The 24,419-nt window shown below is 43.4% G+C and overlaps 2 protein-coding genes and 1 long non-coding RNA gene across 6 annotated transcripts in view; all 3 read left to right on the forward strand.

The window, feature by feature from the left end:
* The first annotated feature begins 451 nt into the window (after nucleotides 1–451).
* LOC119909376 (NLR family CARD domain-containing protein 3-like) overlaps nucleotides 452–24,419 on the forward strand; it is a 622,129-nt gene continuing 598,161 nt past the window's right edge. For 2 of the 4 annotated variants that reach the window (XR_005445421.1, XM_038727581.1), the window contains exons 1-4: nucleotides 452–1,459; nucleotides 1,547–1,681; nucleotides 2,100–2,207; nucleotides 2,736–2,814. Coding sequence is in view for 3 of the 4 variants with exons in the window: in XM_038727581.1 (XP_038583509.1) it covers nucleotides 1,311–1,459; nucleotides 1,547–1,681; nucleotides 2,100–2,207; nucleotides 2,736–2,814 (471 nt within the window). In the remaining variant the exon portion in view is untranslated. The remainder of the gene's footprint in view (nucleotides 1,460–1,546; nucleotides 1,682–2,099; nucleotides 2,208–2,735; nucleotides 2,815–24,419) is intronic. The other 2 variants (XM_038727578.1, XM_038727579.1) reach the window with 1 other exon arrangement.
* On the forward strand, nucleotides 18,159–19,689 carry LOC119909446 (cleavage and polyadenylation specificity factor subunit 3-like). Its single transcript, XM_038727713.1, has 4 exons — nucleotides 18,159–18,353; nucleotides 18,953–19,016; nucleotides 19,100–19,197; nucleotides 19,451–19,689. The coding sequence occupies exons 1-4, from the start codon at nucleotides 18,283–18,285 to the stop codon at nucleotides 19,662–19,664; spliced, it is 447 nt and encodes a 148-aa protein (XP_038583641.1). The 5' UTR covers nucleotides 18,159–18,282; the 3' UTR covers nucleotides 19,665–19,689.
* LOC119909464 lies at nucleotides 20,158–23,330 on the forward strand. Its single transcript, XR_005445451.1, has 2 exons — nucleotides 20,158–20,387; nucleotides 22,155–23,330. It is a non-coding gene; the product is annotated as an uncharacterized LOC119909464 (long non-coding RNA).

The raw sequence follows: 24,419 nt of genomic DNA on the forward strand, positions 1-24,419 counted from the left end.
CTCTTCTTCTCTGAAAATGTTGCATTTTTCATGACCTGCTTGGATACCGATTATTTCTGCTTGTAGCTTTATTGTTATATAATAATAAGCTACAATTTTACGTACTAACAAATCCCATCATCTGTTGCAGCTCAGCTCTCTAACGTCTCTGTGGTCCTGAGTCCAAACGCAGAGTAACGGTACAAAAAACTATTTCAGACATGTTGCTGTCACAACGCAACTTCACAAAGTACTTGGAGTATTGATGTGCAAGTGTAATACGGTCAGAAACTGGACTACTTCATTTCAGTTCATTGTTCTGAGCCCGGCTTCCTCTTCATTGTTCTCCAACTTTCTCTACAATAACACATCTGAGCCCATCGCTCCTCGCCACAGCTGAAACACAAACCTTAAACCTTTGCAGGCAAATCAAGCTAGTGTTTAACATTATTCACCCGTTTAAAACAGCTGAGAAGAAAAGAAAAACCTGATAAAACTACCACAGTTAGCACCAGCAGCGACTAATATTTACCTTTGGAGGATCATGAAACTTTCACTAGAATTAATGTCACCAACCTGTGCTGCATGTGACCTGACTCAGAGGTGTGTTCACAACGCTGCTGCAACATAATGTTAAAATAATTTTCCAGACCATTTTAGTTTCTCTTATTTTCCATGAGTTTTCCATGACTGGATAATTGGTCAGCTGTTTTCCAGGACGCGTGGGAACCCTGAATGAGCAGTAATCTCAGGTTTCTGTTTAACTGACACTTTATTGTGTTAAATATGTACAAACACTGCTGATCTAAAAAGAACCAACATATAAATCTGGAGTTTACATTGTATTACAAAATGCAGATAAAAACAAGTTTATTTACAAAAAATAACTTCTACAGAGCTCCGATTGTCATTTAAAAAATAAAGTTTAATTTCATCACAGCTGTTAACCAGCTGCACGAGTTAAAGTCCAGCTGTTTTAAAAAGGTCTCAGGGGGATGAAGCTACTCCCAGCATGCACTGGGTGAGAAGTTGACCTGAAGTGAATTCAGAAGAATCCAACCAGAGGAATCTGTAATGTCTGATAACCAGGATCAGGATTTAAACAATGATGTTTGGGTGTACTGTAACAAATCTTGACAGTCTAATACATCTGATATATTTTGTGTTCAACATACTGAACCTCTGGGTGAATCTGGTGGCTGTGTAACACATTTTGGGGTCATCAGATCCTGTTTAGGGCTCCAACAAGGTTTCTGTGGACCCTGAATATTTGTGTCATGTTACTGAGAGGAAGGAGAACTAAAGTGTCCTGAGATGTAAAGCTTGTTGTAATGAATGAGTGCAGCTCTCTCAGCATGTTGTTGTGTTTGTGTGAAGGTGTGGGCTCTGCTATGAATCAGTGTGAGGACAGAGAGGAGGGAGTCCCTCCCTCTAAAAGCACTCTGTGTGGGGAACATGACAGCCAGACCAAAGCTCAGAGGTGAGATGAGGATCTCTAACTGTCCAGGACTCAAATCACTCCACCATCATTATTCACTCTCAAAGCTCTGTGTGTGTTGTGTTGAAGCCCAGAGCAGCAGCAGGGACCAGACTCTGCTGGACCTGGACCTGGACCTGGACCCAGCTGTGTGTCCATCAAGAGTGACCGGTCTATGGGCAGACTCATTGACTTCAAAGGTGGACACCACTCTGCTGATCAAAGGTCAGCATGTTAAATGTTTGTGTCTCTCCTGAGATGAGGTTTGGTGTCTTTGTTTTGATCACTTCATGTTCTTAACTCTTCATTTTTTCAAACTGGTCTCACATTTTGCAGATCTTAGTCCAAATATCAAAACCACAGTTAAAATCCACAAACAGCTGGATGCAGGTTTGAGAATGTATAAGAACATTGTCTATGGAGCCTCCTCTTGCTCAATGGAGGTGAATGAAGTTTAGTTTTGAGCTACTAACAGTAAAGATGCAGCTGGACAGATAAACAACAACTGAAAGTCGCTATAAAACTCTGTATCGCTGAGAAACTGCAGATTCAGCTGAAAACTCACTACCAGAGACACCAACACATAAATATATCTATTAAATCTGCTTTGAGGACACATCTGATTTGTTATTTCATTGTTCAGGATCCATCGGCAGAGACCAGATTCTCCTGGACCCAGCTGTGTGTCCGTGAACAGCGACCGTCATGTCCCTGTTCACTTCAAAGCTGGACATAATGATGCTGAACAAAAGTAAGAATCTTAAATGTTTGTGTTGTTTTGTTGACTCTCCTAAAAAGAGCTCTCAGGTAGGTCTTGGTTCAGCACTGTTTTTTGTTAATTAAAAATAATAATAGACTCTTTATTTATTCCCAGAGGGAAATTCTCATGTCACATCAGCAGCACAGAAATGAACCAGGTTCAAAGAACAGTGCAAAACAAATGTCAAACACATGAGAAAGTAAAAATATTAAAAGTATGAGCATGCCCTTTTGTCTGCTGCTTACTGTAACTGTAAGTCCAGTTAGAGTCCAGTAGGACCTCAGCAGCCTCCTCGTCCGCTGATGTCCACTGAGACACAGCTGGATGAGTAAAACAGCAGCATTTTCTCCTGTCCAGTCTACCCTGCACCCAGCGGTGTTTCCATGGAAAGTGACCAGATCATACATTTTTATACCAAGATCTGGTATAGGTGTATGAGGATCTGTTTCTACCAGATATAACACAGCACATGTAACACTGTTTGTCATTATATGTTCAAATCATCATATTTCTTCACAGAGTTGATGAGCAGAGCTCAGAGGTTCCCAGTGGTCAGTCTGCCCAGCAGCATCAAACAGACCTGGACTCCATATTTATGGTGTGTAAATGTACAAGCTCAGCTACTACTGCTAATTACAGGAGCCAGCACAAAAATGTCATTGAAATTATTTCTATAAATTATTTTATATTTAATTTCTGGATGATGTTCACAGGCAGCCATAATCCATAAAGCTGCAGTCAGTCCCAGCTGATAACCTATTGTGAGATCAGATATTTTAGAGGAAAACTAGAATATGTTGGAGCTAACAGGAATACGCTCAGTCTGGGTGCTAGTTCTGTTTGTCACAGCAGAACATCACTTAAGACCAAATATGAAATAAAGAGCTGAGAGAGGGTTGATATGCTGTTTATTTCTTCCCTCTGCAGTAACAACATAACAGAATGTATGTTTAGCTGCATCGACACAAAGATACAAAAATACTCTTTTTCATTCACGCACTTGTAATGAAAGTTATTGCACTGCACAACTGTAGTCCATCACTCCACCAGCCCACTGATACGCACCAATTTTAACTGTGTGACGTCAGTTAGGCTACACTACCACCGCAGGGCTCCCACTATAGAATAACCAGCACCATATGGAAACAGTCCTCAATAACACCAACTTGTTCTACAGAACATCTGACTGATACACTCAGTATCAACATTTCTGTGATTTGCTTAATTTGTTCTTTAACAGCATTTACTCATTATGTAGAAATCTCAGCAAGCAATATGTTTCCTTTAAAAATATTATAGGAGACAGGGCAGTCCACAAAGTAAATAGTGAAGCAGCATTCTGATCCAGTCTCCATGCTGCACTCTGCAGACCAGCAGGCTTTCTGTCTGTCACAGATGATCTGATGTTGACTTCTACCAGTTCAACTTTACATTTTCTTCTGTTCCAGCTGCTCCAGGAAAACATTGGCAGGTTTGTGAAGAACGAGGTGAAGAAGTTCCAGAGAGTTCTGAGTCCAGATTACCCAGCATGCTTAGGGAGGGAGGAGAGGAGGTGTTGGACGGTGAGGAGGAGGAGCAGAGGAGGAGCAGCAGAGAGGCATTTCTGAAGATCACACTGCACTTCCTGAGGAGAATGAAGCAGGAGGAGCTGGCTGAGCGTCTGCAGAGCAGTAAGAGGATTTGAACAGATTTAACATGATGGAAAGAGGAAATGGAGGCAACATGGGAGAAGTTTCCATTTCAAACTCTGCTGTTAATATGATGCACACATTTGGATCAGATCTATGAATTCTTCTGGGCTGAAACTCAGAAACTGTTCACAGCTGATGAGCTGAAGAGATTTCATGGAGGAGGAAAATAAATACCATCTTGATGTCTTAAAGTTTACATTTATCAGATTTACTGTAGCATCCACTTATTAATCACATTTCTTCTTTCTTCATTCAGGAACTGCTGCTGCAGTGTGCCGACGTAAACTCAAGTGTAACCTGAAGAAGAAGTTCCAGTGTGTGTTTGAGGGGATTGCTAAAGCAGGAAACCCAACCCTTCTGAACCAGATCTACACAGAGCTCTACATCACAGAGGGAGGGACTGCAGAGGTCAATGATGAACATGAGGTCAGACAGATTGAAACAGCATCCAGGAAACCAGACAGACCAGAAACAACCATCAGACAAGAAGACATCTTTAAAGCCTCACCTGGAAGAGATGAACCAATCAGAACAGTGATGACAAAGGGAGTGGCTGGCATTGGGAAAACAGTCTTAACACAGAAGTTCACTCTGGACTGGGCTGAAGACAAAGCCAACCAGGACATACAGTTCACATTTCCATTCACTTTCAGAGAGCTGAATGTGCTGAAAGAGAAAAAGTACAGCTTGGTGGAACTTGTTCATCACTTCTTTCCTGAAACCAAAGAAGCAGGAATCTGCAGCTTTGAAGAGTTCCAGGTTGTGTTCATCTTTGACGGTCTGGATGAGTGTCGACTTCCTCTGGACTTCCACAACAATGAGGTCCTGACTGATGTTACAGAGTCCACCTCAGTGGATGTGCTGCTGACAAACCTCATCAGGGGGAACCTGCTTCCCTCTGCTCGCCTCTGGATAACCACACGACCTGCAGCAGCCAATCAGATCCCTCCTGAGTGTGTTGACATGGTGACAGAGGTCAGAGGGTTCACTGACCCACAGAAGGAGGAGTACTTCAGGAAGAGGTTCAGAGATGAGGAGCAGGCCAGCAGAATCATCTCCCACATCAAGACATCACGAAGCCTCCACATCATGTGCCACATCCCAGTCTTCTGCTGGATCACTGCTACAGTTCTGGAGGAGGTGTTGAGACCAGAGAGGGAGGAGAGCTGCCCAAGACCCTGACTGAGATGTACATCCACTTCCTGGTGGTTCAGTCCAAACTGAAGAACGTCAAGTATGATGGAGGAGCTGAGACAGATCCACACTGGAGTCCAGAGAGCAGGAAGATGATTGAGTCTCTGGGAAAACTGGCTTTTGAGCAGCTGCAGAAAGGCAACCTGATCTTCTATGAATCAGACCTGACAGAGTGTGGCATCGATATCAGAGCAGCCTCAGTGTACTCAGGAGTGTTCACACAGATCTTTAAAGAGGAGAGAGGGCTGTACCAGGACAAGGTGTTCTGCTTCGTCCATCTGAGTGTTCAGGAGTTTCTGGCTGCTCTTCATGTCCATCTGACCTTCATCAACTCTGGTGTCAATCTGCTGGCAGAAGAACAAACAACCTCCTGGTGGTCTAAAGTCTTCAGAGACAAACTTAAACTAACACATCTCTACCAGAGTGCTGTGGACGAGGCCTTACAGAGTCCAAATGGAGACCTGGACTTGTTCCTCCGCTTCCTCCTGGGTCTCTCACTGCAGACCAATCAGACTCTCCTACGAGGTCTGCTGACACAGACAGGAAGTAGCTCACAGACCAACCAGAAAACAGTTGAGTACATCAAGAAGAAGATCATTGAGAATCTGTCTCCAGAGAGAAGCATCAATCTGTTCCACTGTCTGAATGAACTGAATGATCGTTCTCTAGTGGAGGAGATCCAACAGTCCCTGAGTTCAGGAAGTCTCTCCACAGATAAACTCTCTCCTGCTCAGTGGTCAGCTCTGGTCTTCATCTTACTGTCATCAGAAAAAGATCTGGACGTGTTTGACCTGAAGAAATACTCTGCTTCAGAGGAGGCTCTTCTGAGGCTGCTGCCAGTGGTCAAAGCCTCCAACAAAGTTCTGTAGGTGGATAAATGGATGTGCAATTTCTAAAACTGTATATTTGACAAATAAAACATTCAGTTTGTGTTCATTGCTAATCCTTTTTCAGGTTGAGTGGCTGTAACCTCTCAGAGAGAAGCTGTGAAGCTCTGTCCTCAGTTCTCATCTCCCAGTCCTCTAGTCTGAGAGAGCTGGACCTGAGTAACAACAACCTGCAGGATTCAGGAGTGAAGCTGCTGTCTGCTGGACTCCAGAGTCCACACTGTACACTGGAAACTCTCAGGTCAGTAATAAGCTGTTTCTTTTAAATCCTCCTCATCTGATTTTAGGTTCATGTTAGTGAAAATGGTCTGTAGGATTTTCCTGCTGACTTGATTTTCTAAAACACAGAGTTTATGATGTTTTCCTGATTCCAGTCTGTCAGGCTGTCTGATCACAGAGGAAGGCTGTGCTTCTCTGGCCTCAGCTCTGAGCTCCAACCCCTCCGATCTGAGAGAGCTGGACCTGAGCTACAATCATCCAGGAGACTCAGGGGTGAAGCTGCTGTCTGCCGGACTCGAGAGTCCACACTGTACACTGGAAACTCTCAGGTCAGTAATAAGCTGTTTCGTTTAAATCCTCTTCATCTGGTTTTAGGTTCATGTTAGTGGAAATGGTCTGTAGGAGTTTCCTGCAGACGTGATTTTCTAAAACACAGAGTTTATGATGTTTTCCTGATTCCAGGCTGTCAGGCTGTCTGATCACAGAGGAAGGCTGTGCTTCTCTGGCCTCAGCTCTGAGCTCCAATCCCTCGCATCTGAGAGAGCTGGACCTGAGTAACAACAACCTGCAGGATTCAGGAGTGAAGCTGCTGTCTGCTGGACTCAAGAGTCCACACTGTACACTGGAAACTCTCAGGTCAGTAATAAGCTGTTTCGTTTAAATCCTCTTCATCTGGTTTTAGGTTCATGTTAGTGAAAATGGTCTGTAGGATTTTCCTGCTGACATGATTTCTAAAACACAGAGTTTATGATGTTTTCCTGATTCCAGTCTGTCAGGCTGTCTGATCACAGAGGAAGGCTGTGCTTCTCTGGCCTCAGCTCTGAGCTCCAACCCTTCCCATCTGAGAGAGCTGGACCTGAGTAACAACAACCTGCAGGATTCAGGAGTGAAGCTGATGTCTGCTGGACTCAAGAGTCCACACTGTACACTGGAAACTCTCAGGTCAGTAATAAGCTGTTTCGTTTAAATCCTCTTCATCTGGTTTTAGGTTCATGTTAGTGAAAATGGTCTGTAGGATTTTCCTGCAGACGTGATTTTCTAAAACACAGAGTTTATGATGTTTTCCTGATTCCAGGCTGTCAGGCTGTCTGATCACAGAGGAAGGCTGTGCTTCTCTGGCCTCAGCTCTGAGCTCCAACCCCTCCCATCTGAGAGAGCTGGACCTGAGCTACAATCATCCAGGAGACTCAGGGGTGAAGCTGCTGTCTGCTGGACTGGAGGAGCCACACTGGAGACTGGACACTCTCAGGTTTGGACAGATAGCAAGAGCTCACACACTGCAGGTGTCTCTAATTTCTGTTATTTTCTGTCTGTCTACTGGAGTCCATCATCATGAAGGACTTCTTATTCCTCCTCATTCTGTTCAGAGCAGTGAGTAGGCCTGAGATAGGAAACACACGGCTCTCCAGAAGTCTTATCGATTGGAAACCATTAGAAACATCAGAAACTTGGATGTAAAATCATTCTAATGTGAGACCTGCTTGCAGCATTTCTCTATGGATAGAATCAGGGGTGGCCTGGTAATCTGGCATACCAGGTAAATGCCTTGTGGGCCGACGAAACTTTGGGGCCGGTGTAACATAAATTACTTATTTATTCAACTGTTTTAAAAAATGGGCCAACGGTCGGCCCATAAAGCATGTACCGCAGCACATTGGGTAATTTTCTATACTGACATTGGGCTGGCCCAATCACATCTCTTACAAACCCACCCCCCCTCTGCCTTCTGTTTCTTGAGTTGTGGGCCAAAAAAAATAAAAAATTCTTCAGATGGATGCCACCAAATGCGCAAAATAACCGATATGTTAGCAGGAGGAGAGTGGAGGTGAAGCGGTAAGCATGGAGTAGCTCAGCCTGTAGGGAGGGAGCAGGGAGGGAGGGTCATAGTGTCATTTACACTGGGGACGCTGGGGACATGTCTCCACCACTTTTTGAAATGGCAGATGTTGTCCACATCACTTTTTGAAAGCATTTGTTAAAAATGTTAATGTTAAGAAATGTTAATTAACAAATGAAAATGCTTTGAGAAAGGTTTATTTGCACTATTCTGAAAACCAGCAATGCAATAAAAACATAGAAGAAACATCTGCGTTGTCCAAAAAAAGTAACTTAAGCTAAAAAAAGAGCTACAGATTACTGCATTATTCTATTACATTTTTATATTCTGAATCACAGTTCTTGCTGTCTGTCTTTTTTTCTTCCTTTTTAATAATATCAAATAGCAACATATATCACCAATCTTAACATTACAATGGATACTTCACATTAGGGATACCGATGTATTTATAGCTAGGGGGTACAATAACAGAACAATACAGCGAAAATAAATATATCACAGATATCTGTGAAGGTTCTCAGAAGGTTAAAGTCAAGGGCAACTGGACTTGGTTGAAGGATATCACAGACCTTTAAGCGAGTACAGACATTAAGGAGCCTATCTTCAAAGCCTTTCTGTTGGAGGAGAAACTAAACAAAAAAAAGTTTCTTTCTCAAAGACTATAAATGGGGTTTTTGTTTGTAAATTTGCATTTGTGTTTATGAAATTTAGCCAGAAACAACATAAATTGATTAAGAAATAATGGTCGCAGTGTTACACTAAAAAAGATATTCTGCCAGAACAAGCAGAAACCTGAATATACAGTGGGTACGGAAAGTATTCAGACCCCTTTAAATTTTTCACTCTTTGTTTCATTGCAGCCATTTTCCAAAAATCAAAAAAGTTCATTTTATTTCTCAGTAATGTACACTCAGCACCCCATCTTGACAGAAAAAAACAGAAATGTAGAAATTTTTGCAAATTTATTAAAAAAGAAAAACTGAAATATCACATGGTCATAAGTATTCAGACCCTTTGCCGTGACACTCCGTGACACTGATATTTAACTCAGGTGCTGTCTATTTCTTCTGATCATCCTTGAGATGGTTCATTTCATGCTTCATTTGAGTCCAGCTGTGTTTGATTATACTGATTGGACTTGATTAGGAAAGCCACACACCTGTCTATATAAGACCTTACAGCTCACAGTGCATGTCAGAGCAAATGAGAATCATGAGGTCAAAGGAACTGCCTGAAGAGCTCAGAGACAGAATTGTGGCAAGGCACAGATCTGGCCAAGGTTACAAAAAAATTTCTGCTGCACTTAAGGTTCCTAAGAGCACAGTGGCCTCCATAATCCTCAAATGGAAGACGTTTGGGACGTCCAGAACCCTTCCTAGAGCTGGCCGTCCGGCCAAACTGAGCTATCGGGGGAGAAGAGCCTTGGTGAGAGAGGTAAAGAAGAACCCAAAGGTCACTGTGGCTGAGCTCCAGAGATGCAGTCGGGAGATGGGAGAAAGTTGTAGTAAGTCAGCCATCACTGCAGCAATCCACCAGTCGGGGCTTTATGGCAGAGTGGCCCGACGGAAGCCTCTCCTCAGTGCAAGACACATGAAAGCCCGCATGGAGTTTGCTAAAAAACACCTGAAGGACTCCAAGATGGTGATAAATAAGATCCTCTGGTCTGATGAGACCAAGATAGAACTTTTTGGCCTTAATTCTAAGCGGTATGTGTGGAGAAAACCAGGCACTGCTCATCACCTGTCCAATACAGTCTCAACAGTGAAGCATGGTGGTGGCAGCATCATGCTGTGGGGGTGTTTTTCAGCTGCAGGGACAGGACGACTGGTTGCAATCGAGGGAAAGATGAATGCGGCCGAGTACAGGGATATCCTGGACGAAAACCTTCTCCAGAGTGCTCTGGGCCGAAGGTTTACCTTCCAACAAGACAATGACCCTAAGCACACCGCTAAAATAACGAAGGAGTGGCTTCACAACAACTCCGTGGCTGTTCTTGAATGGCCCAGCCAGAGCCCTGACTTAAACCCAATTGAGCATCTCTGGAGAGACCTGAAAATGGCTGTCCACCAACGTTTACCATCCAACCTGACAGAACTGGAGAGGATCTGCAAGGAGGAATGGCAGAGGATACCCAAATCCAGATGTGAAAAACTTGTTGCATCTGTTCCAAAACGACTCATGGCTGTATTAGATCAAAAGGGTGCTTCTACTAAATACTGAGCAAAGGGTCTGAATACTTATGACCATGTGACATTTCAGTTTTTCTTTTTTAATAAATTTGCAAAAAATTCTACATTTCTGTTTTTTTTCTGTCAAGATGGGGTGCTGAGTGTACATTACTGAAAAATAAATTTGAACTTTTTTGATTTTTGGAAAATGGCTGCAATGAAACAAAGAGTGAAAAATTTAAAGGGGTCTGAATACTTTCCGTACCCACTGTATCTAATCATTAATAAATGTACATACTGTACATCCTGACAAAACATATGTAATGCCGTTTCTGTATGAGTCTCACAGAAGGTACAGTTCTGCATCGCCGTGACATGGTGTTGCATTTTTGGGGAGGTGCAGGTCAGGTTACAGCTTAGATTCAACGTGTAGACACCACAGTCCAAAATTATGATTTTGCTGCATTTAAAAAAGCGCTCTGCCGGAGAACTTTCATCAATATATCAATCAATTTAGTTTATAGAGCACTTTAAACAGGGTTGGAGTTATGTGGGAGCCAGTGGGAGCTCAGCTCCCATAAGGAGGTCTGAGCTCCCATGGAAGCAGTAAAATCAGCATCTGTTGCGGTCACTAATTCATTCTTCAACAACCATTATTTTGAATCACACAATGTATTTTTATTGTTATATTATTATTATTCACATTAAAAAGATAAACAGACTTAAATGAACATACTTTCCTAATGAACTAATGTTACGCTGCGCACCGCATGACTGACAGGATGGTTCCACTTCTCCACCATCAACCACTATGGTGCGCAGTATAGATTTGACTGAACAGGTCTGAGACCGCGACCCGCAAACATTTGGTGTACTGGGACTTTTTCAAGTTGCCGGTCCTCTCCTCTGCCCTCTCCACATCAGGTTCTCTGGGCGCTATGCATGGGCGTAAGTTTCATCTCACAGTAGGGGGGGGGGGGGGGCAGTAAACATAAAATTTCACGAGAGCAATTTTTGAGGGGGACACAAAAATACAGCCAAAATTGTACTTGTAGGCCTATAGGATGCGTGTACACAGAGAGAAGTCTTACTACTATTTTATATATAACACAAAGCAATAGTTGTTTAAATATGACTTCAGTTCATAGGTTCACCACACAGCCGTATTATCATAAATAACTTGAGTCCTCTAGTCTACATAGTAATTTAGGTTTCTTCTGGGATAGAGGATGTTTCTTACACACACATATCTATCTATCTAATACACTGCTCAAAAAATACTAGAAACTAAAATAACACATCCTAGATCTGAATGAAATAATCTCATTAAATACTCCTTTCTTTACATAGTTGAATGTGCTGACAACAAAATCACACAAAAATTATCAATGGAAATCAAATCTATCAACCCATGGAGGTTTGGATTTGGAGTCCCACTCAAAATCAAAGTGGAAAACCAAACTACAGGCCGATCCAACTTTGATGTAATGTCCTTAAAACAAGTCAAAATGAGGCTCAGTAGTGTGTGTGGCCTCCACGTGGCTGTATGACCTCCCTACAACGCCTGGGCTCCTGATGAGGTGGTGCAACGTGGCGTTGGTGGATGGAGCGAGACATGATGTCCCAGATGTGCTCAGTTGGATTCAGGTCTGGGGAACGGGCGGGCCGGTCCATAGCATCAATGCCTTCCTCTTGCAGGAACTGCTGACACACTCCAGCCACATGAGGTCTAGCATTGTCTTGCATTAGGAGGAACCCAGGGCCAACCGCACCAGCATATGGTCTCACTAGGGGTCTGAGGATCTCATCTCGGTACCTAATGGCAGTCAGGCTACCTCTGGCGAGCACATGGAGGGCTGTGCGGCCCCCCAAAGAAATGCCACCCCACACCATTACTGACCCACCGCCAAAGCGGTCACGCTGGAGGATGTTGCAGGCAGCAGAACGTTCTCCACGGCGTCTCCAGACTCTGTCACTTCTGTCACATGTGCTCAGTGTGAACCTGCTTTCATCTGTGAAGAGCACAGGGCGCCAGTGGCGAATTTGTTAATCTTGGTGTTCTCTGGCAAATGCCAAACGTCCTGCACGGTGTTGGGCTGTAAGCACAACTCCCACCTGTGGACGTCGGGCCCTCGTACCACCCTCATGGAGTCTGTTTCTGACCGTTTGAGCAGACACATGCACATTTGTGGCCTGCTGGAGGTCATTTTGCAGGGCTCTGGCAGTGCTCCTCCTGCTCCTCCTTGCACAAAGGCGGAGGTAGCGGTCCTGCTGCTGGGTTGTCGCCATCCTACGGCCTCCTCCACGTCTCCTGATGTACTGGCCTGTCTCCTGGTAGCGCCTCCATGCTCTGGACACTACGCTGACAGACTCAGCAAACCTTCTTGCTACAGCTCGGATTGATGTGCCATCCTGGATGAGCTGCACTACCTGAGCCACTTGTGTGGGTTGTGTGATTGACTTGGAGTTACATTGTGTTGTTTAAGTGTTCCCTTTATTTTTTTGAGCAGTGTATATATATATATATATAATTTATATTTCTAAACATTATGTTTTGTCTATTTTACACCAAGTTTGTGATCTTTAGATTGCGTAAATCTCATCTTTGTTAGCACTTTCCAACTAAAAGTTTGACCGGTCTTTCGAGAACTCTCCATATTGAATCATATATCATTTGAAAGTTTTCTACAGCACAACGTTAGCTAGTCCAAATCAAGTCATATTCCTCGCCCTTTAAAGCAGTTAGAGCATCATCATTTACACACTGTTTCTGAGGTCTTATAACACACAGAGGTTTTTTAAAATATCTTATCATCCTTATTTCATGTGGCATTTTATCTGTAAATATAAATAATCCATGAAAAACAATATCTTGATAAACTCTTCTGTAAATGTCTTGAGTCTTATCAACATGCTGGAAAATGGATTTGCCATACACAGACCTGTATGTGTAGCCAACAAAAGCACTTTCGTATGACGGTCACATCACGTACATCAAATCCTTGTGACTTTGCTGCAGGGGAATAAAGACACGAGAGACTGAGTTTACTTTCTATTGTGTCGCCTGAACAAAAAGCTCTTGTGAAAAGGATCAGGGTCCAGTCTGACCACCTCTTCCTCTAGTGAGGAGGAAACTTTGATATGTAGAGCAAGACACTTAACCCTTCGTTGCTACAGAGGCGTCAACCTCTGACATGTATAGCAATTGTAAGTCTCTTTGGATGAAAGCGTCAGCTAAATGAATAAATGAAAGCAGAAAGTCAAATGTTAACAATAATATATATACAGTGGGGCCAAAAAGTATTTAGTCAGCCACTGATTGTGCAAGTTCTCCTACTTAGAAAGATGAGAGAGGTCTGTAATTTTCATCATAGGTACACTTCAACTATGAGAGACAAAATGAGAAAGAAAAATCCAGGAAATCACATTGTAGGATTTTTAATGAATTTATTAGTAAATTATGGTGGAAAATAAGTATTTGGTCACCACAAACAAGCAAGATTTCTGGCTCCCACAGACCTGTAACTTCTCCTTTAAGAAGCTCTTCTGTCCTCCACTCGTTACCTTTATTAATGGCACCTGTTTGAACTCGTTATCTGTATAAAAGACACGTGTCCACAGCCTCAAACAGTCAGACTCCAAACTCAACCATGGCCGAGACCAAAGAGCTGTCGAAGGACACCAGGAAGAAAATGTAAGACGTACAAGACCATTGATAATCTCCCTCGATCTGGGGCTCCACGCAAGATCTCATCCCGTGGGGTCAAAATGATCATGAGAACGGTGAGCAAAAATCCCAGAACTACACGGAGGGACCTGATGAATGACCTGCAGAGAGCTGGGACCAAAGTAACAAAGGCTACCATCAGTAACACACTACGCCGAGAGGGACGCCAGGCGTGTCCCCCCTGTACATGTCCAGGCCCGTCTGAAGTTTGCCAGAGAGCATATGGATGATCCAGAAGAGGACTGGGAGAATATCATGTGGTCAGATGAAACCAAAATAGAGCTTTTTGGTTAAAAACTCAACTCGTCGTGTTTGGAGGAAGAAGAATGCAGAGTTGCATCACCATACCTACTGTGAAGCATGGGGGAGGAAACCTCATGCTTTGGGGCTGTTTTTCTGCAAAGGGGACAGGAAAACTGATCCGTGTTAAGGGAAGAATGAACGGGGCCATGTATCGTGAGATTTTAAGCCAAATCCTCCTCCCATCAGTGAGAGCGTTGAAGATGGAACGTGGCTGGGTCTTCCAGCATGACAATGATCCCAAACACGCCGCTCGGGCTCCGTTAAAAAGCATTTCAAGGTCCTGGAGTGGCCTAGCCAGTCTCCAGACCTCAACCCCATAGAAAAGCTGTGGAGGGAGTTGAAACTCCGTGTTGCCCAGCGACAGCCCCAAAACATCACTGCTCTAGAGGAGATCTGCAGGGAGGAATGGGCCAAAATACCAGCTACAGTGTGCAAACCTGCTGAAGACTTACAGGAAACATTGACCTTGAGTACTGACCAAATACTTATATTCCACCATAATTTACAAATAAATTCTTTAAAAATCCTACAATGTGATTTCCTGGAATTTTTTTTCTCCTCATTTTGTGTCTCATAGTTGAAGTGTACCTATGACAAAACAGACCTCATCTTTCTAAATGGGAGAACTTGCACAATCAGTGGCTGACAATACTTTTTTGTGTATCTATCAAAATCTCAAAATAAATCATACGTTGAAAATGTCATGCTTTTTTGACAAGCAGCACATCTATTAAAGTAACAATGTTTTTCCACTGGTTCTCAGTTTGAGGAAATACATTTTGTTGTAATATTTGGGAGTTTCTGTCTGATTTAGATCTCTCACGTTGTTACTGTTTGGAGCAGGTCTTTATTCTTTTGCTACTCTGGAATGAAGTTGGTTCAATATAAATAAAAGTAGCTCAGATGTAGTAAAGGACTTTTGCCATGTTGCTGTAGCTGAGCTTGCTACGTTTCTCCTGGTTGTAGCTTCAGTGTAGTGAAGCTTATTTAATGTAGAGTTAACTGGTAGCTTGGCTCACTACATTTTCCAAGTGGTTTGTCCAACACTGTAAACACTAGTGTTTTGTTAATTATAAATACAATTGTTAAATATTTAAAGCAGAGGTCACTAATAGGCGGACCGCCGACCTACAGCCCATTTATTATTGAGACTTACTACCTCGTGACGGAGCGTTTCTATTTTAACCCGCGCAGCTTTTCTAGCATTTACTGTACTGGTTTAGAGGACCAGGAAACTCACAGACCAATCGCATGTGCTCCAATCGTCTCATGTGACGCTGCTCAGCCAATCAAATCTGTGCATACCGATGCTTGCGAGTCGAGTCCGCGAGATTCACCAGAGACGTTTTGGAAACACACCCGAATTGAGGAGACGAAAGATAAAAGAGATTTCACATGACTTTTAATCAAGAATGTACAGATTTTTACATGTACATTCCTCCCACGGGCAGTTCAAAACCAGAATATCTCATAGATCTCCAATATGCGAGCTGGAGCTCACGTTTCTCACTGAACAACAGAAAGTAGGAAAGTGGTAGCTCTGTAAGAGGAAATGAAAGAGAAGAGGAGGCATTACAGCTGTTCATTTGTGTGTTTATTATAAAATTGGTTAAGACTACACTTCATCACTTCAAGCTACACTTTTTATTACATTTTTTCTAAAAATTAGGCACTTTAGTTTACTTAAATTTAGAATTTATTATTTGAATAGTTATTATTTATTATCCCTCCAGTTTGATGTGAAAACTGACTGAAATATTATTTGATTTGACAGTCCGTTGTTGACTAAAAACATGTGTTGATACAACTATAGGTTATAGTACTGAATGATAACGCAAGTTCGTCGTTTTGATGTTCCGGACCTTTGCTTCAGGAAATTTTCTCTAACTAGACCTCTTTGAAATCTAATTGAATACCCCTGATCTAAAGCAAAACAAATGCGCACATTTAGATGCATATAATTATTTGCTGCTGAGAGAAACACCTTCTCGGTGCCTTTATTCTCTGTTAACTTCATCATTTAGCCTCATCTGTCTCTGTGAAATACAGTCCTTTATTGATATGAAATTCCCAAGTCAGTTTTGTGCAAAATCACAAACTTGTCTCAAAGCTTTACAATCTGTACATCATGTGGCCTCTCTGTCCTCAGACCCTCTGTTTCTGACAGAAATTACTCAATACAAGTTGAATCTGATCTGAGAACAGTCTGGAAACAGTTTAGTTGTTCATGTGTGAATGCTGGTCAAACTGTTTATTTAGCGGGACAACATGCAGAGGACAATATTTGACATCCTGCTCTCATATTAGTTGTCTTCTTCTTCAGGTCCTTTTCTCAGACAGTGAAAGAATCCTGGAGACAGTTGACACAGATGAGTTTCAGCCTGTTTCTCTGTCACACTGACAAACTGAGGAACACTGCTTCATGTTGAACAGCAGTTAGGACTCATGTTGGATAGAAAATCACTCTGACTGTGTTTCTTCCTCCAGGGTGGACCATGGTGGAGAGCAGAGGTTAAAACCTGGTCTGAGGAAGTGTAAGTGTGGATTCAATCTGACTCATGATGACAAAACAGCACACAGTCAGTTTCTCTTAATACAAAGTTGATAGTTGTGTATTTATTCATTCAAACATTACTGACTAAATGCATCATCATTAAACTTTATAGAAATGAACAACATCAGCACACAAACAAAGAATAAACCTTCAGATGTGTCTGATGATAAACTGCTGCTGTGTTGTGTCTCGTTCTCTCCATCAGATTCTGTGAACTCACACTGGACACAAACACAGCACAGAAACCTCAAACTGTCTGACAACAACAGGAAGGTGACACATGTGACAGAGAAGCAGCCATATCCTGATCATCCAGAGAGATTTGACTTCTGGCCTCAGCTGTTGTGTAGAGATGGTCTGACTGGTCGCTGTTACTGGGAGGTCGAGTGGAGAGGAGGAGTTTATATATCAGTGAGTTACAGAGGAATCAGCAGGAGAGGAGACAGTAAAGACTGTGTGTTTGGATGAATGATCAGTCCTGGAGTCTGAGCTGCTCTGATGGTCGTTACTCTGTCTGGCACAATAAGAGAGAAACAGTCCTCCCTCTCTCCTCCTCCTCCTCCTCCTCCTCCTCTAACAGAGCAGCAGTGTATGTGGACTGTCCTGCTGGCTCTCTGTCCTTCTACAGAGTCTCCTCTGACACACTGATCCACCTCCACACCTTCAACACCACATTCACTGAACCTCTTTATCCTGGTTTAGTCTGTTCTATGGTTCCTCCTCAGTGTCTCTGTGTTCTGTGTAGGAGGGAGACAACTTCCAGTCCTGTGGTTTAAATGTTGGTGGTGGACGAGGCTTCACTTTGGTTAACATCTGGCTCACTGATTGTGCCTTTAATGTCAGAAATGTGTTTTCTTAGAAATGGTGAAATGATCTCAGGGCTGAACTTGTTGTGTACAAACTGTGTTGACTCTGATTTTCACTTTAATAAAGTTTTCTTGGAGCAGCATCTAGTAGCTGCTGATGGCTGCAGAGCTTCTCATTTATTTCAATAAAGGTTTGAAAACAAAAACTCAACAAATAGTCTTGATTTATTCTGTTGCTCAAGTACATTTCTTTTCCTGCTGAGTTTGATCCTCACAAAGGCTAAATCAAAAGATAAGTCAGGCAGGAAGGAAGTGAAGCCTTGAAGGTTTATTATTATTATCTGAAAAATAGAGATATATATAATAGGATTTAGTTTTTTCTCTCAATATTATTTTAATTATTTTATGAAATGAAGTAGTGTCAACAAACATAGTTCATGCAACATACTCCGGTACAGTAGGTGGCGTATGCACCTTTAAAAGTCATGGCTGCAATCTGCCATAAAAGAAGAAGAAAAACACACTCCCAAAGGTGGAACCAAAGTTACCAGCAGTTGTACCACACGGAGGTATTTCAGCAGGAGCCGGAAGTGAGTTAAAGTTGTGGCAACGCGCGGAATAGCTGAAGTTCTGAGTTAATTTAGTATTTGTGGAAGATTTGTGAGTTTATTCAGGTAAACATGGCGTCTAAACGTAAATGTGACGCCACGGTTCCTGCGGAGGAAAGTGACCAACTGCTCATCCGCCCGCTGTGAGTTCAAACACAACGTTTACCTGGTTTAGCCTCCGTGGCTGCTGCTCTCTCACCAAACTCCATTCAGAAAAACACCAATTTAGTAGATCTTCCTTTTATCAACAAAGGCCAAAGCTTTTTTAAACTTGCTATTTAAACTTAACTATTCATTAGAGGCAAGGCTTCATTTCGGCGCAGACCAAATGTACCAAACATTATTTATTTAAGAAGGTTTTCAACGTGGAAATCTAACCGCGAGACTTGACGTTAACTTCAACAACATTCATTAAAATCAGATGCTTATTGGTGGATTCTAGAAATTCTGAGTTAATAATTTAACTGATTAATTAAATGAAATAACTGGTATTTGGCTTGTTTTGGCCTTTGCTGACAAAGTGTTTTAAAAGTGCTTAATTTTTGAATGGAGTTCTGCTTGATGTTCCTCTGGGGGCAGATATGCATCAGCTGGTCCTTCTGTTATTATTGGTTCTGCTGGGTTTGATAGCTGAGTTTAGTTTGTTAACGGTTCTTGGGGGAAGAGTTTTGTCTTTAAGGCTGAAACATCTGGATGTCAGTTAGACATGAAAGTGATGCTGTCTCTGTGTGTTTGTGTCCAGAGGAGCAGGACAGGAGGTGGGACGGTCCTGCATCATCCTGGAGTTCAAGGGACCAAAGATTCTGGTCTGTTTTTAATCCCATCAGCTGCACGGTATTCAGCTTTCAGTCACCTCAGTGTGTAAAAACGTGTGTGTGTTGTGGTTCAGCTGGACTGCGGGATCCATCCTGGTCTGGACGGGATGGACGCTCTGCCGTACATCGACCTGATCGACCCGGCTGAAATTGACCTGCTGCTCATCAGCCAGTGAGTTCCCAACATTTATCAGCACAGCAACCAGAGAACACTTTAATATACACACACTCAGCTGCACTAGCAGGTGGACTTTAATGTCCAAGTGTGTTGTTTTCCCTTCTCTGTACAGACTCGACCTGTGTATGAAATGTGCTTTCTAATCAAACTGCTTTGCCTGACATGATGCTGAGAAATCAGACCAACATAAAGGTCAGGGCTGATGTGGACCTGGAAACTCCTCAGTAACTGTTGCCCTCCCTCTCAGCTTCCACCTGGATCACTGTGGAGCTCTGCCCTGGTTCCTGCAGAAGACCAGCTTTAAAGGACGCACCTTCATGACTCACGCCACCAAGGCCATCTACCGCTGGCTGCTGTCCGACTACGTCAAAGTCAGTAAGACCAGGACCCAGAGTCACATCAGACTCCCATACTACAGGGACCTGGACTCACCAGGACAGGATATGATGTACTGTGTTTAATATTCTTCTGTGTATACCATGTGGAGTATAACCTGCAGTACTTCAGCGTGTATAACCTGCAGTACTTCAGCGTGTATAACCTGCAGTACTTCAGCGTGTATAACCTGCAGTACTTCAGCGTGTATAACCTGCAGTACTTCAGTGTGTATAACCTGCAGTACTTCAGCGTGTATAACCTGCAGTACTTCAGCGTGTATAACCTGCAGTACTTCAGTGTGTATAACCTGCAGTACTTCAGCGTGTATAACCTGCAGTACTTCAGCGTGTATAACCTGCAGTAATTCAGCGTGTATAACCTGCAGTACTTCAGCGTGTATAACCTGCAGTACTTCAGCGTGTATAACCTGCAGTACTTCAGCGTGTATAACCTGCAGTACTTCAGCGTGTATAACCTGCAGTACTTCAGCGTGTGTAACCTGCAGTACTTCAGCGTGTATAACCTGCAGTACTTCAGCGTGTGTAACCTGCAGTACTTCAGCGTGTATAACCTGCAGTACTTCAGCGTGTATAACCTGCAGTACTTCAGCGTGTGTAACCTGCAGTACTTCAGCGTGTATAACCTGCAGTACTTCAGCGTGTGTTGTAGTAAAGCTGACCTGTTTTCTGCAGTAACATCTCTGCAGACGACATGTTGTACATGGAGACGGACCTGGAGGAGAGCATGGAGAAGATGGAGACCATCAACTTCCACAGTGCGGACGGTAACAAGTGGTGAACACAGCGGTGAGGTTCATTCAGATTTATTTAAATACGCTTTTTCCCACCACAATTTTGGCGTTGTCGGCTCGTCACACGCGCGAGAGGACTCGGACACTCGGAGCTGCAGGTGAAAAACCGTATGGCCAAAATACGGGTGAGACGTTGAGGGCCTGACGCCTGAGTGTCTGAGGCTCCCTCACCGCTGTGATCCACAAAGAACCTGGTGGCTGGCAACACTCTCTTTGTGGTGAGTAGACTGTTCAAGTGGAACGATTCTCGCTGCCTCTCAGGGTGAGCGTGACAGACGTGTCAGCAGGGCAGGCCTGGGGCCGCCGTGTGAATCGGCAAAGCTTTGTGTTAAAGGTACTATAGTCAAGAAATCACTGGGGGGCAGTGGATTTCTTATAGGTCTGGGACCTGCTGTTGCATCAGTTCTTTTGGGTCTGGGACCCACAGTAAAGTAGGGGTGTGTGAGTCATAGGACTCGCAATAAAATTGAAGAAAAACAATTTTATTTAAAATAATTTTTTATTATTATTTTACTTGGGGTTGCTGCTCCAGGTGATTACCAAGTAATTAGACAGTATTGTTGAATGCTGAATGTGTTCACTACAGATGTGTGAATGAAGTGCGACTGGGGAAAAAAAAACACTAACAGACCGTGTGAATGTTGAACAAAGGCTTTTTGTAAACGGGATAGGATTTCCTCAGACTACTAGCTTTGTTAACATTTAATAGAAACACGTAAGAATTTAGACATTATATAGATCTTGTGACAACCTAGAATTCACCAGGTTTCACCACCGTGGAAAACCCCGGAAACGCCCATTTTATAAATGAGCCACACTGATTCGTTGCCGGATGGCGCGACAATTAAACCTCCTCCTTTTTGTTTTGTTTGTGCCAGAGAAACTGAACCAGTTTTATTTATCTTTTTTTTTTGCCGCTTTACTTTGTGACTGTATTTTTGTGTGAAATCTTGAAATGCACCAATATTTTGTTTTGTACTAAGCTTTTGAGTTTGTGGTGTTTCTTTCTTTTATGGTCATTCAGTGTTTTTTTTGTTGATTTAAAGCTGGCTCTTCAGTCTCCACCGACCCTGGGTCTCCCCGACTGTAACACACATTTCACCCAGACTGTTGACGAAAAGGGGGGGTACATGACCTCAGTACCACTACAAGACCATGGGGGACGACTGAGACCTGGAGCTTATTTTTCATCCAAACTGGACTCTGTTGCAGCCAAACTGCCTGAGAGCTGTGGCGGGAAGAAATATTGTGTTGTCATGGTAGATATGTTCTCTAAAGGGGTAGAGGCATTTTCAACATCTAAACAGGATGCAGCAGCAGTTGCAAAAGCTTTGATAAGCCAGATCATCGCTGAGCGATCCTAGCTAAGATCTCCAGTGATAATGGCACACCTTTCGTTAGCGCAGCACTGAAGAGTGTAGGGGAGGATATGGGGATTGATCCGAGGCAACATTGTGCTCATCATCCAGCTAGCGGAGGTGCAGTTGAATAAGAAAATGGCACATTGAAAAACAAGCTTGTTAAATGCTGTGAAGAAACAGGTTTAACATGGACAAAAGCTTTGCCGATCATTTTAATGCACATGAGAAGCCGGATGAGGGGCAGAGGGGGTCTCAGTCCTTTTGAAGTCCTATTTGGCAGACCATTGAACACGGGGATTGGGCCAGTAAAAAGACAACTCCCTGATACCAGCCAATGTGAGGATGAAATGTTGAGATATTGTGCTAATTTGTCCTCTGTGCTTTCTGAAATTCATATGCAGGTCAAAAACACCATCCCGAAGGCCGCAGAGAAGAAACTGCACGATCTGGAGCCAGGGGACTGGATTGTGGGAAAGGACTTCAGGAGAAAGAGCTCGCAGGTGGACCGGGCCATTTCAGATACTGCTAACAACAGAAACAGCAGTAAAAGTGTCTGAAAGAGCAACTTGGATTCACGCCACCCACTGCAAACGAGTGCCAAAGCAACCAAAAGGCCTCAAACCAGGCGAAGATGGAGATCAGTGATTGAGCTGAGCTTTCCCCTGCCTTGTGTTCCTAGGGAGGGAGGGGAGTGGAGGTCTCTGAGACCACCTAGAACCACTAATCTCCCAAACACTCACCGCGGGCACACTGAAACCAACAGATGGCTCTGGAGAGGTGACGGACCGAGACAAAACGGAGGCGTTGTTCTGCTCACTGTCATCATTTCCAAACATGAAAACAACAAACTTGGCCTGACTGAGGGAAAGTTCCAGGCCGAAGAGGAGGAGATGCACGTCCTCCCTGACAGCCCGGCTGGGCTGAAAGACAATGCATGGTATGCAACCACGATGACCACTTCAAGAAAAGTAACCAATCAGAGCTGTTATGCGTGTGCACAGCTCCCTCATGGAGTGGGGAACTCCATACCAGTGAAACCCAGACCAATAAATGTTTCAGAGACACTAGGAGCCCTGTTAACCTTCACTCAAGGGTTTCCCAGGGTGGGCCGAGAAGTTAAGGATATGACCAAGACACTTAACTGTGTAACATCAGCATGGTCAACTTTAGGGTTAGGTTCAGGAACACGTCTCAGATAACCACCAGATGTACCTTGGACATGGGTGTCTTTCTATAGATCCAGATTGAGTGTCCCCTAGGGAACACTGAAAGACACCATGTTCCTTTGATGAGATAGGACTCCGACCCTGAGACTAAGATAAAAGCTGCATGACCTGTTACACTGCAGCTCACTCGGATGATACTCTCGGATGTGTATGTGTCCCCTTGAATTCCTTCTGCAGAAGACTTGAATAAAATTCACAGAAAGACAAGTGTTTGCTTTTTCCCACCACACCGTCTACATTAAATCGACTGAAAATGCACATCTAGTGGCCGTTCATGTACACTGGGCATGCACGTGCCAGTGTAAACTTGAAGCAGATGGCGATTTGGCGAAAGAATAAAGTACTACAGACGCTACAGGCTAAACATGACTGTCAGTCTCCCTCGGACCAGGGCTCCATGCAAGATCTCACCTCGTGGGGTCTCAGTGATCTTAAGAAAGGTGAGAAATCAGCCCAGAACTACACGGGAGGAGCTGGTCAATGACCTGAAAAGAGCTGGGACTACCGTTTCCAAGGTTACTGTTGGTAATACACTAAGACGTCATGGTTTGAAATCACGCATGGCACGGAAGGTTCCCCTGCTTAAACCAGCACATGTCAAGGCCCGTCTTCAGTTTGCCAGTGACCATTTGGATGATCCAGAGGAGTCATGGGAGAAAGTCATGTGGTCAGATGAGACCAAAATAGAACTTTTTGGTCATAATTCCACTAACTGTGTTTGGAGGAAGAAGAATGATGAGTACCATCCCAAGAACACCATCCCTACTGTGAAGCATGGGGGTGGTAGCATCATGCTTTGGGGGTGTTTTTCTGCACATGGGACAGGGCGACTGCACTGTATTAAGGAGAGGATGACCGGGGCCATGTATTGCCAGATTTTCCCTCAGTTAGAGCATTGAAGATGGGTCGAGGCCGGGTCTTCCAACATGACAATGACCCGAAGCACACAGCCAGGATAACCAAGGAGTGGCTCTGTAAGAAGCATATCAAGGTTCTGGCGTAGTCTAGCCAGTCTCCAGACCTAAACCCAATAGAGAATCTTTGGAGGGAGCTCAAACTCCGTGTTTCTCAGCGACAGCCCAGAAACCTGACTGATCTAGAGAAGATCTGTGTGGAGGAGTGGGCCAAAATCCCTCCTGCAGTGCAAACCTGGTGAAAAACTACAGGAAACGTTTGACCTCTGTAACTGCAAACAAAGGCTACTGTACCAAATATTAACATTGATTTTCTCAGGTGTTCAAATACTTATTTGCAGCTGTATCATACAAATAAATAGTTAAAAAATCATACATTGTGATTTCTGGATTTTTTTGTTTTAGATTATGTCTCTCACAGTGGACATGCACCTACGATGACAATTTCAGACCCCTCCATGATTTCTAAGTGGGAGAACTTGCAAAATAGCAGGGTGTTCAAATACTTATTTTTCTCACTGTACAT

This window comes from Micropterus salmoides, unplaced genomic scaffold (assembly GCF_014851395.1).
Source record: "Micropterus salmoides isolate LMB-PRFRI ecotype aquatic unplaced genomic scaffold, ASM1485139v1 Ms_hic_scaffold_18, whole genome shotgun sequence".
In the NCBI taxonomy this organism is placed as follows: Eukaryota; Metazoa; Chordata; class Actinopteri; order Centrarchiformes; family Centrarchidae; genus Micropterus; species Micropterus salmoides.